This window comes from Centroberyx affinis, unplaced genomic scaffold (genome assembly GCF_046629955.1).
Source record: "Centroberyx affinis isolate AG114_WGS23_722 - 3 ecotype Tasmania unplaced genomic scaffold, CSIRO-AGI_Caff_v1 ptg001506l_1, whole genome shotgun sequence".
NCBI classification, from domain to species: Eukaryota; Metazoa; Chordata; class Actinopteri; order Beryciformes; family Berycidae; genus Centroberyx; species Centroberyx affinis.
In genome coordinates this window covers 178,710-192,045 of record NW_027279970.1, presented here as the reverse complement: position 1 = coordinate 192,045, position 13,336 = coordinate 178,710, and the positions used below count along the sequence as shown (strand labels likewise).

At 40.8% G+C, this 13,336-nt stretch overlaps 1 protein-coding gene across 1 annotated transcript; it reads right to left on the bottom strand.

The window, feature by feature from the left end:
• Positions 1-483: 483 nt before the first annotated feature.
• Positions 484-12,439, bottom strand: ppp1r26 (protein phosphatase 1, regulatory subunit 26). Its single transcript, XM_071527227.1, has 5 exons — positions 12,307-12,439; positions 3,312-6,687; positions 866-980; positions 630-715; positions 484-523 (listed from the first exon to the last, which is right to left on the bottom strand). The coding sequence occupies exons 2-5, from the start codon at positions 6,614-6,616 to the stop codon at positions 484-486; spliced, it is 3,546 nt and encodes a 1,181-aa protein (XP_071383328.1). The 5' UTR covers positions 6,617-6,687; positions 12,307-12,439.
• Between the last annotated feature and the right edge of the window lie 897 nt (positions 12,440-13,336).

Sequence of the window (13,336 nt, the reverse complement as noted above, 5' to 3'; positions counted from 1 at the left end):
CCAATTGGCTATTAAAAACAATAACAACACCAACAACTCTGTAGGTCTGCCATGTATTGTTTATGGAGCAGCTCCAGAATATATACTAGGTTGTGACATGTTGAGTCTCAATTTTCTATTTTTTGGCTGTAGGAAAATTGAGAATATGGCCACTCTCAAAGTTATCATTGCCTGAGCTAAAGTGCGTACACCATTATTTTCAAGACCCAACCCAACCTTGCAGAATGTGAGTAAATGTAGTCAAAGACATTTTCAGTGAATTAAGAACATTTATAAGAATGGCTTTAAAAGAAAAACAAAATGGACAAAAATGTTCCTTGAACCACTGGAAAAATGCATAACATAGAAAACTGTCATTCTGCAACATCAGATTCAACAGCTAACTTTACATGTAAGAAAACAATTACCAAAGTGTAGAACCATTCTTCCACAACACAACAGGCACAGTGATGAACATCATCTACATGTTCTGAATTCAGAATTCTATTCAGCCATGCTGTGCTGGCTGGCTGCTTCATTTCTCCTGAAAAATATAAAACTTGTTTGAGATAAAGAGGTTTTTATCTGACACTTGACCATTAAATGTAGAGACAGAAATCACGTGAAATCATTCGGGGACAATTACGTACCTAGACACGGGAACAAATTGGAGCTTTCTTTTGACCTGCTGCTTGGTCTTTTTCTGCACAGGAGCTCCACTGAGAGAAGCCATTCCCTGCAAGCATCATGTAACGCACATCTTTCACACTCTCCGGAGACCCTTTTACTATCAACCGATCAATGTCATTATGGAGTTAAGGAATGCAAATATCGGCGAGGAAGTGAACACTACACCAGTAAATTCCATGTCACTATGCGATTGTACCTTCTTGCAGTTTACAGCCATGTACCTCCTGCTGAACCTCCTGCTCCTCTCCTCTGTGGTGAGAGCTATGCAAGGCCTGAGGGTGATGCCAGGGTCAATGGCACTGGACAGAGACCTGGGCAAGGGAGAGCAGGAGATGCATCAGACCACTCCTCAGTAGTTACTTAATGCTCTAATCATTAATTACAAATTCAGGCCAACAAATTGAGTCTGTAAATTATAAACTGGTAGATTTTACATGAACCACGAGGAGTGTTATAATAATGTATAATAAGTAGCTATATAATACCAATAATACTAATAATGATGAAGAGCCATTGTTGCTTGGAATCCACTCTTTATTACACAGTTGCACTTAAAAGATACAGCAAATTGTTGTTGTTTTTTTATCTGAAAGGGTATAAGGGAAAAAAAAACACTTCTTGCAAAATATTTACGAAAACTGGCAATGCACAGCATGTTCAGTAAGTCTTTCTTTTTTGATAAACAAAAATAAATAACTTTTTTTCACATAGCAAATTCGAGAAAACATTTATATGACAAAGAAATAAACACACTAAATGTCAAGTCTAGTAAGACAGAGGGGAGTAATTGTGTGGACTCTGGAACAACACATTAGTCATGGGGGGGGGGGGGGGGGGGTGTAATAAGCCCAAGATTGCTATAGTGGCTTTTGTCAAAAACTGGGCATTAAATTTCACTAAATTAAATGTATTAAAACCAAACAGTGAATGGAGGGCACTGTGTCTAAAGAAAAAAAGCTGATGGGAAGATGTTAATATCTCCATGTTAGTTGAGAAAGGATACCAGACTGCATCATTTCTTGGTGCCCCAGTACCTATTTTCAAAATTACTTGGAAAACAGTGCCGATTGGAAGTCAAGAGTACAATCTGTTGTAAAGATTACCCTAGCTTTCTTCTCTTTATGTGCGAAGGCTAACCTACATGTATGGGCACGGTGAGAAGACACATAACCTACAAAATATAGGATCACATTCACTCAGCTTCAGGTGCAACTCAAAACAACAAAGGATATTTATCAAATTGACATCTAGTGGAGAGGTAACCACATTACACACAACATAGATAGCATAAAGAAAGAATCATTTACATTTTACACTTCAGTAATTTAGCTGATGTACAGGGGGTGACTTACAATGAGTGCAGCAGTAGAATAACATTAAATTCCAAAATTGTTACATTACTAGCAACCAGTAGTAAAGAGCGCATGGGTCAGACCTACAGCGCCCTGTGATTCAGATGGGAGAGAGAGAAGTATTTGTTGAAGAAATTCGTTTTCAGGGAGTGACTCTCCTCTGTCCTGACATGAGTGGGAAGGTCATTCCTCCACCGGGGAGCCGGGAGAGAGAAGAGTCTGGGCTGGGCTGCCCATCCGCCAGGCTGCCACGAAAACAGAGAGCTAAAAACATGGTAGAGCATAAAGCTCGGGCTGTAGTATAGGGCTGGACAGCCTGTACTCTAGTACAAGTGTTTTAAAATCAATGTGAGCAATGGAGAGAGTACAGGACAGGGGTGACATGGGAGAATTTGGGCAGCTGAAGATTGTTGCAGGGGTTAAAGGGAGTACTTCTGGAACCCAGTCTGGAGTCAAAACTTGAATAAGGAGCTAGGTGTGAAGAATAATTATGGTGCTTTTATACACACATGTGATTTCAGTGTTAATAGTTTTCTTTCTTTCTCCCTCTAACTTTTGTAACGTGGATACCTCTCCAGCAGATGTCACCATGCTGAATATCAATTGTCAGTTTTCAGTTGCACCTGAACTTGAATGAATCCGACTGTATTTTGTTTGTTGCGTCTCCCCACCTTTACTGAGATACCCCTAATGAGGGCTGCAATGGCAACACATTTAGGTTAAACTCAACAATAAAGGCCTTTTAACTTCTGCACATAAGACCGCTTTGACATTTTATTAAACCTATCCCGGGTAAATTGTGTAAGGCTATATAGATGACTTAAGCAGTTTGACTTAACCTTTAATCTTTATTTTGTAATTTTGAGAGGTTCTTGGTCATTTCTCATTACATAAAATGTGAAAAACATTTAGGATTATGTCAGTTTCGGCAAGAAAGTATAGTGCATTTGGGTGGTGGTACTACTCATGCAGTCTGCTTGTTGTACCAAAAGATAGTTGTATTGCTTTTCAAAGGTTCAATGATATGGATAAATCTCAGAGCACAAATAAAAAAAGCTTTTCTTTGTGGTGCCATTGTGTTACACAGCTGTATAAATGTACAAACACATAAAAAATGCTCTTTTTGTATTGTCTTATCAACAAACATTCCCTTAGAGCCTATAAATGAATGAGCTTGATCATAGCCTAGAAGATATTTATTAGGAGGGCACAATCAAGTAATTAACTCATATAAAACTTGGTTTATGATGCTATGTGACCACACAAACCAAAGAAAATGCCTATACTTACAATGTGGAAAACCCCTGCTTCTTCTCTGGATTTCTCCTTCTGTCTGACTCACAATCTGTCTCATCTACAAAGTCTTCCTCTGCTCTTCCTAGCTGTACTTCTTTATCATCTGTCTTCATGCTCTCCCCTTCTCTTTTTTTCTCGCTTGGCAAGTCCCTTCTCTCCTTTCCCTCGCTCATCTCCCTGCTCCGGACCTGGACATGGTTGGTCCTATGTGATTCCAGTTCGACAAACACACTCTGGTCCTTAGACATATGCACCATACTCTCAGCCTGCCCTGCTATAGGGTAGTGTGCCCTGTGGCCTCCAGGTGCAAGGCGCTGTGTAAAGGACATCCCTGGATGCTGCCTAACAGCAGACAAAAGATTTGAAAAAGGGGAATGGGACATGGTATTTACAGTCGTCTCTGCAGCGCTGGGGAAAGGTGCAACTGATCTGCTGCTTCTTGCAGAGGACCAAACAGTGACTGGTGTCTGTGGTTTGGGGTTGATACCCCCCATTTGATAGGGTGAAGTTGTTGATGCAGTCTCACTGATTTTGGATGAGGTGACATGGAATGGGGTTCGACTGAGAGGCACACTCCTTGTTTCAGTAGTGGGCAATCCCAGGCTCTGACGCCACTTAATTGAGTCAGAGCGAGACTGGGCAATACTGGGACTCGTAAATGGCCGGGCTCTCACCATCTCTGAGGTGACGTCCTGGACATCACCGCTCCCAGTACTAGGCCTCCTTTTCTCGGTTCTAGCAGCCCCTGCCCCGTCTGCTGGCTCCAAAAGACTGGGGCTGTTAGAAAGGGCTGAGGAGAGGCATGATTGTGCACCGACAGTGGCAGCGGAGCTGGAGTTGTCGGCCAGGGAAATCTGCGGGGCTGGAAATGGCTCTCGATCCTGAGATGGTTTACTTTCAGGACTACTTATCAGAGATTGGCCAGGGAGGAGAGTAATACATTTTGTTGGAATTTCAGCCAGCTGATTTTCCAATTTAATATCTTTAACTTGTGGGGTGCAAGCCTCAGCATTACCATTCCTTGATACATCTCCATCTTTAGATTTCTCTGCGGTGGAAACCTTGGCTTTTTCGGCCAAGAACTTTCTGATCTCTTGCTCGATGCTATCATCACTGTCTACTGAACTGCTATCTTCCTTTATCTGAACAGCCTGAGTATTGTGCAGCAATGGGGTGTCTCGACCCCCAGTCCCTTTCAATTTGTCTGTGTCACTTGCATGCATAATATGCTCTTTTCTCTTAGTTTGTTTGTTCTGCAAGATGTTCTTCTTACTCAGTTTAGACTTCTCTCTCATGTCATCACTAGTCTTGTGAACTTTTTTCAAACCGCCACGCTTGGAAATGGGATCAGGTTTTAGCTTTTTTATCTGTAAAGCGTTCCCTAGCAGTGGTCCTGCATCCTTGAGGCACTTCCTTGATTTCAGCTTTAAGTCTCTTGTCTTTTTCTTTAACTTCTTTTTTGTCTTGAGCAGGTCTTTTATTGCCGTGTCTAGGTCCTCATCGCTGTCAAGGGAGCTGCTTTTGTCTCCACTTTGCTCTGTCTTTTGTAATCCAGTTAACGGTTGTGTTTGACTTCTCTGGCAAAATACCAACGGGCTTGATTCTCTTCCATGCAATGGCAAAGATTTAAGGGCTATATCTTTTCTGTCATCTACCACTGACTCTTTGGAAACATTGCAGGCTTCCTCTTTATGTTTTCTTTTCTGTGTCAAAGACAACCTTATAGCTTTCTTCTGGGTTGCAACTTGTTTTGTTTTTACCTTATCTAGCTCATTCATCCCAATTGGCTCTGTAGTGATAGTAGCAGAGCTGGGTGGCTGTTTGTGCATTTGGGCCTTTTGTTCAAGGAATTTCCTGATTTCTTGCTCAATCCCATCTTCACTATCAATGGAACTGTCATCACTTCCATCGTCTGGGCAGTTAGAAAGGAGTGACACGGATTGAGACGGGGTACAGCTGCTAAGGCCAACATTAGGATTGAATGCCCCAGGCATAACAGCCTTTGAAATGTCTAATATTGCCTCAGCACACATAAGCTCTGCAGTTGTATTTGCCTTTGGAGTGGCCAGGGTGTGTTGCTCCCTAAAGGTTTCTACCTTACATGAAAGTAGTCCATTTCCTTTACCTTTAGGGCTGCCTGTAAGTGTATTCTTGGGTATGCAAATAGATGAAGGGGGAGGTAGAACAGATTTGACTTCATTTCCGGTTCTATTCTTTTTCTTTCTGGATTTGTGTCTTTTTAGGTTTTCTGTGCTTGTACTCTCAATAGGGTGTATTGATGACTTACTTATAGGTTGTTGCTTATGTAAGAATGGTTTTAGGACACTCTTCTCTTTTAGTTGCTCAAGCTGGTAGCAGCGAATAGCTTCCTCAATTCCATCATCGCTGGTGGAGTCAGACTCCTCTTTGAATATGTGTGGCTGGCAAACATCCCTTCGGTTCTGCTTCTCCTTTTTCTCTAACTGGTATCTTTGAATGGCCTCCTCAATGCCATCATCACTACTGGAGTCAGGTGAGTCTTCCTCCACCTTGACTGTGACTGGGCACTTTAGTTTGTGAAAGAGGCTGTTTGTCTTAGAGGGGTTTTTTGTCTGCTCTTTGGACAACGTTAGACTTTTGGCTGTTGTTTCATTTGTATCCATTCTCTTAACAGGATTCTCTTTGAAGGGGGCCTTGTTTTTGATCAACTTTTTCATGGGTATAGTAGCTGGTGCTGTGGGGGTCTCAATTTTGACACATTTTGGAAACTGGTTACTGGCAATCAAAACCTTATTGCTGTCGGAATGTTGTTTGGAAATCTCAGGAATAGGTGGGTTTTTCCTGGGGATTTTGGATGATGGGAGAAAATTGTTGGATGGCTCTGCCTTGCGTTTGTGATCATCCTTTTCCTTCAGGTATTCCAGTATGGCCTCCTCAATCCCCCTATCCACAGAATCATCACTGTCAGAATCATGGCTCTCGTAGTTGACTGGGGAGGAATCGTCTGCCTGTCGGTTTTCAGTGGAACCTTTGGTTTTGGGGCCCACAAAAGGACTCATCGCGACCTTGCAGACCTGGGGGTGAACTTCCTGTCCTGATGGCACATTTCCCTCTATCTCGTCGCCCATGTTGAGTGAGGACTGGGTGCTCCTCAGGCTCTCTATGATCATCTGGACCTTCTCTGGGATAGGTGTGCCTCTGGTGGACAACTCAGTGTCAGAGTCATTGAAGCACAGTGGAAGGCTATAGCCTCGGGATGGGCCACAGGTTCTCCATTCTGTGTGAGTCGCTGCAACAGGAGGTACATTCATCAAGTACATTCTAGTGAACTGAGTTGAGGTTCTGGACCATTGGAGTGCAGCTGCCTCCGATCACAATCACATCGTTCAATCTGAGAGAGAGAGGAAAAAAAAAGTTTCAGAATCTTTTAATTAGTGAAGTTCTCAGTGATAGGTTAGCCATGCAACCGTGATAATTTAATAATAAAACAATTCTATACAGGAATTAATTATTTACATGATATGGGGTAATGTAACTCGCTATTCTATGGCTGGACTTCTTGGACAAAAGTAACAGTAGGTTATTTGATACAAGAAAATTCTTGAAACAAGCTGATTTACATTGGAGACACGTGAACATATGTCAACCAACTGGCAGACTTCACTTGTTTTTAAAAAAAAGTATGAATCAATAACAGATTAAATTACTCACTAAAATTTTACGTTTTTTGTAGTGTAAAAAAAGCTATGCGAAACAACATGGCAGATTCTGCTAAATGCATTAATTTACACTTGCATAGCCACGCCCTTTTCTATAAACAGAACACACTTCTCATAGGGCTCTTGCTGCAACAATTTTAATCTCGTCTCTACAGGTGCAACTGAGATTTGTGTTTGTGGTCAATTCAAAACAATATTTAAAATCAAGTTTACAATCTCAGTTCATCATCTTATTTGTACCCTTGTATTACAAATAAGCTGTTACACTGAAAAAGTTATCAGAAACAAATGAAAAGGTGTGCAATCCCTCTGAATGAGAGATAACATGCTACACTTTACCCCTCAATCACACTTAATGCATCATTTGTGAAGTCAATTCATTACTGCTGCATCATTCTGTTTCAGATGCATTGCATTGTGATGAAAATGGATTTATTACGCATGTGTAACATATTTCACATTGTTTTTGCTAGCTCAGTTATATTTTCAGGAGAAAAACATTTCAGTGAATAAAATTGGAATGGAAATGTAACACCTTAATCAATAACCACACTTCATTAATTTAATCTCAATACTTCTGTGCCACAGGTTCCTTGCATAGAATTCTGCACAAAGTTTGCATTAAGGATTATGTGTGATCCCAGCATTGCCTTTAACTGATGCAGTGGTAACACTGCTATATGACTGGGAGCGAGATGACATGCATTGGATTCACAGTGACAGGGTATGAAGGCCCCAAAAATAAAATTTCACTTTGGCCCCCAAACGTCAAGCATCAACTCCGTTTCAGCATTCTACCATACTCTTTTTGTTGATCATAAGACATTCATAAGCCAGAAATGTAATGTAAATTGTAATGTAGAATTATTATTATATTATTATTACTAGTTTTTGATTAGTGAATACACACACACACACACACACAACTCATAAAGCTAACTAACAAGCTAAACTAACATTACTGCTTTGTGTGCTACAGTAGGCTACTTTGTTGGCCAATTTGACTAGGTATTAACCGCAATTTATTTTACGCACAGCCCTTTTAGATACACACAAATGTGGACGGCATTAGTATTACCAGGGGAGGTCTGATGATTGGTAGTTTTTACATCAGGACCAAGGGAATGTTATGCTGCCTGGAACGATGTCAGTGATTTGCTCCGGCTACCACACTAAAAATTCCAACTGAAACTATGTAGGCTACTGTATTTTGAAATTACCCCAGAATGTCAGAGTCCTGGGGTAATTTTAATCCTGTCCAGATCAACATCCGGTGTTGGCCTTCACATGTTTAAACTTTCATGTTTTATTTTGAAGGCTGAGCAGCCAAAGGGAAAGTCTTGCTCTTGGCTATTCACAAACACAGAAGATGATTGCATGAAAGATTAGCATAGCAGTATGAGTAATCAGCAGGCATCAGAACTATTGAATATACGCCTCAGTCTATCATAACTGCATTTTGGCTGGCCCTGAACTCTTTCTACTCACTGGACAGTCTGTGGCCCTGCCACTGAATGAAGGCATTGCTGGACAATAAGAGCAAAATTAAAATAGTTGTCATAAATTCAATATTGAAGATACAATAATGAAAATCAAGGCACTTTATCTCCACAATTATTATTTTTTGAAAATAATTTACTAAGATTGGTCAAACTATTAAGGAAATATATACATTTGAAAATGGTCCAATTCCCCATTGACTTCCATTGTGTACATGACAGCCAAATTCAAAATTAGATATCATGATGAAACTGCATACAAGTTATTTACAATGTCTACTCAACATGTAATTAAATTTCCATGATGACTTGACTCATTAAGGTGGAAATTTACAGTAGATGTGTACAGTATAATGTACATTAAGACATTTACATGCATAGTCAGTTTTGCAGGTATCACCAAGCCTTAGATTGTTTTTGAAATACAGCATGAAGATGCCTGTGGGCATTTTGGTGACATTTGGACATACAGTAGAAAACATGGAAGAGTTAAATTTAAAGCTGCACAAAGCAATTTTTTCTGACCACTAGAGGGTGACAGAAACAGCAACACATTTTGTAAACACACACAGTGACGGAAGCCCTTAAGGACAAATCGTGCACAAAGGCTAATGGCTAAAACAAACGTACCTACAGTAGGGTTGTCATGGTGGGCGGTGTTACCGGTAGCTTAAGGTCTTGGAGTCCACACCGGTGTTATTAGCCCCACACCGGGAATACCATTATTTTGTATTTTGTAAAATAAAAGCACTTATACAACAGTTAGTTCTGGTCAAGCAATTTGATTGGACAAGAGGCATTCCATGAGTGCCGATATACAGTATAACAGCACTGGGACGCTGTACTGTATGTATCTCCGCTTCACAGGTGTTCTAATGTAACCTTGATTAGGCTGCGTTCACACATAGTGTTTTTTTTGTGTGGAGAAAGCTCTGCCTGGAGCACTTCTTGTGAGGAGAAATAAAAAGCGGACCACCACAATGTTATCTGCATAGTATAGGAGTAGCTGGCAAGCTAACTTTGATAGCGCTTGGACCCCCTAGTGGCGACAGGCGGTATAACCGGTATGGCCGGTGTTGAGGAGGGAAACAACACCGGTGTCAAAATGGCACCACCGTGACAACTCTAACCTATAGAGAAATATCGCCCGTTACCAGTCTCGCTTTGCCAGATTTTTCTCCCGCTGAAGGTTACATGTCCCACAATGACAAGTGAAGAGGTAGGTAGCAAGTTTACTTGCTCGCTTCATCGATTTGCCATTACTCGGGCCGAACATGACAACAAGCTTTAGAAAAGAGGTGAAAACAACAACACAGCTGGTCCGTGTGTGTGGCTGTTTGTTTATATCATTTCTTCTCACGGAAATCTCCACGTAGCACACGTTAGTTTCAAGATTGGTTACAGGGTCTGAAATTGCTTATTGCATGTTTAACTTAAAAGTTTAACTGTTACCATAGCGCCACCATTAGGCCAACTGTCTCCATATTTCAGTGTACCTAGTTTGGGACTACATTGTACTTGTCTACATTTAAATTACCTTGATATTTAGTTATTAAAGTTATTAAAATGTTGCCCAGCGCAAGTCTCTCAAGGTTTCCTGCACCTCTTGACAAGCATAGATAGCTGCCTTGACAAAACAACACCCCTCCGCAACTGCAAAGCCCCAGAAAATCCAAAACAGAATGTACACTATTGTCCATCCATAGCTCACAAGCATGCAAAATGCGTTTTACACATTTGCAAATAGTTGTTCACAACTACAAAATCTATCAACAAGTTGGCAGATTGTGTTGCGACCTTACAGCACACGAAGACATATTTTGCTCTTCAACTGGAATATACATTTGCATATTTGTGTTACAAGTTTGCAAGTCATCACAAGACAGCCTGTGGCGTGATTTTCTGCAGAAGAACACTGAAAAAATGGCTGCAAATGTTTTTAATGATTCACGAAAGGAAACACTGATTCACTCATAATGTTATTCATTGCTAATAGCTGTTTACAACTGCAAAATTTATCAGAAGTTTGCAAATCATATCATACACGCATATTTTGCTTTTCAATTTTACGGATTGTGTACAAGTTTGCAAGTCATGTTACAACAGCACACATCTTACAATGCAACTACAACAAGCCTATTTGCAGTTTTATGCCCCTGATTCTCCTTTTTCCAAAATTGTTTCCCCTAAAATAATGGCATTAATTATTTCGGCATGGTTGTGCAAATAACTTTGATGGGTCTTTAATCAGCCTAAAGTTTGGTCCCATTAAGCTCTTAACAGCAAAGCAAAATTAGCACTTTGGTAGAGGAAGTAAAGGTAAATGGAGCTTAAGACCAGAATGACTATTATACTGTACATGCCAGGCCTCACTGTACTTATTAGTCTTATGTATACATTTAAAAGTAGTGCTCAGGTAGAAGAATCAACTAAGTGCTCAAACAATTACTCTAAAAAATATATATTCAAATATCTAGTTACTGGATAAGTGTAACTAGTTACATTAAACTTCTACTGATTAGGATTTGCTTTCATGCACAATATAACTCAGGGGTTCCCGAACTTTTTTCAAGGATCCCCAAACAGATACACATTAAGCCACGGATCCCCATTTTATAAGGGTGAGAATGACACCTATTACCAAAATACGTATGCTCTTATTGTGCCAACAGAAATGATCACCATTTATTTTCCTACACAGAACCCGCTGAATGGCCCCTGGAGGTCCCCAGACCCCACTTTGGGAACCACTGAATGGACTGAACTCAAGTTGGGAGGAGCAGGCATTGGGCAGCCACACAGCACTTTACTTGAACCCAGGGTGACGTAGCGCGTATAGCCTGTCCTGTAACTATAAGGTTCAAGGTTCGATCCCCGCAACAGCTATTAACAGCCATGCTTTCTGTCGAAGTGTGACTGGGCACGACAGTGGCCCTGGGCTCTCACCCAGAGCAAATCGCTCTGCCTCGGCAACAATACCTAAAATGTAAACTCTCCCTGCTAGCTCGGTAAGCAGCCTGAAGGGGAATGGGCAAGCCAACAGCCACACACCAAGAGACAATACTCTATGCCACTTCTTACCCTTTTTTAATCAGCGATTGTAGCTTTCATTGACTGAAACTGGTCTAAAAGAACTTATTACCTAGATTCAATGAACGAAACAAAATGTCCATGGGGTGAAAATCTAAAAAGCCTTGTAGAAAAATGCAGAAAAAATCGCATAAACAACTAAAAACGTAGTCTAGCGTTGTGCCAACTTTATTTGACATATCATGTGTGCAAAAGTTTAATCAGATAAGCATTCGTGGGTAGCAAATTATGCATTACATAACCGACCGTGTTGTTGCGTGTATTTTCAGTCCCCGGCTCTCTCCTGGCTGCAGCAGAGCTACCCCGGCTGTCCCCGTACCCCTCTAGCGGCACGAGCTGCACCGATGCCCGGCGTGCAGCGCTAGGAGACTCCGCAGAGCAACCATGTTTCTTAGTACCGGCCGTGGTTGTCAAAACCCACAATACTCGGTCAATATCGCCGCTAAACGCTACTAATACTCATGAATTCTTGTTTCTAACACGATAACGTTCAATTCATGTAAGAAATTGACGTAATATGTGAAACATTGTTGGGTTAACCGTGCCTGGTCGGTGACTTGAAAGACACAGGCGGGCCTCCCGGCTGCTGCAGCCCCGGCATTTTCTCCGGCGAAGAAAGCCTTTGTATTGAGCCACCGCGTTCGCTCCTTACCTCGGTTATTTTCAAAGAGAGAAACAAGACAGTGTACAAGTTTAACTCACCTGGATATGCCACAAAACGAACGCTACGATAGGAGACGATTCATTACTGCGTCGGTTAAAGATATTAGCAGATCTTCATCGACACATTTCGGTGTCCCACACTAGAACACACCGCCCGAAGCTCTCGGCGTCGAGTCCCCTTCTGACTGCCGGGCGGGCGAGCTTCCTTAAACCGTGGGTCCAACCAGGCATAGACCTTTTCAAATATGGCACCAGGCTAGTTTTTTTTTTTTTGCCAATAGCCTATATGATCACATTTTATACCCAATCAAAACTGAGTAATTTAGTAATATTTGTGTTTTTGCTAGATATATAAGCCAATAAGTCTTGCAATGAGAAAACATGCGTTTTGTGTAAACACTAGTTTACAGTGGGCCAAGTGTAGGCTACCCCTAAGGAAAAAAAAAGTAATTTGTCTATTTATTCCTATAATATTCCTGTATGGACTTATTGTGTGTGGTACTAAGTAGCTTAGTGAGCTTTCCTATGGTATTACCATATGCCTTTATGTGGTAGATTTTGTTTTTACTTATAGCTACTCGAAGTTTTTCTGTGATATCTTAAATTAATTATAGGATTAGGCTACTCTTTTTTAGTTATTGTTAAGAATAAGCATTTTGGGTAACACTTTTCATTGGCGTAAGTGTATTAACTTGTATATTAACCTATGGAAAAGTAGTAAGTAGCAAGTACACAATAATACTGTGATACTTAATGAAAATGAATATACTTCTATTCAGTGATCTTCATGTCTGCATGGGTCTTGGTTGCAAGGCCTGGAGGGTAAACCAGCCTAAACTCAGTTTACCCACCTTTTTATTTGCGGAATAGAGTTTATCCGCTTTTTTAGGCTGACATAAATCTTTATGACTTAAATTCATAGTAGGCCTATAGCCTATATGTTATATAATGATAGGGTAATGATAGGGGAAAAAGCATCAATCAATGCCTTTCTGAAGAACTGTGTTTATTGGTGGCTGTTATGCCTTATGGTGATCACCAGCTGGAGGTCATAATTGATCCAACTTTT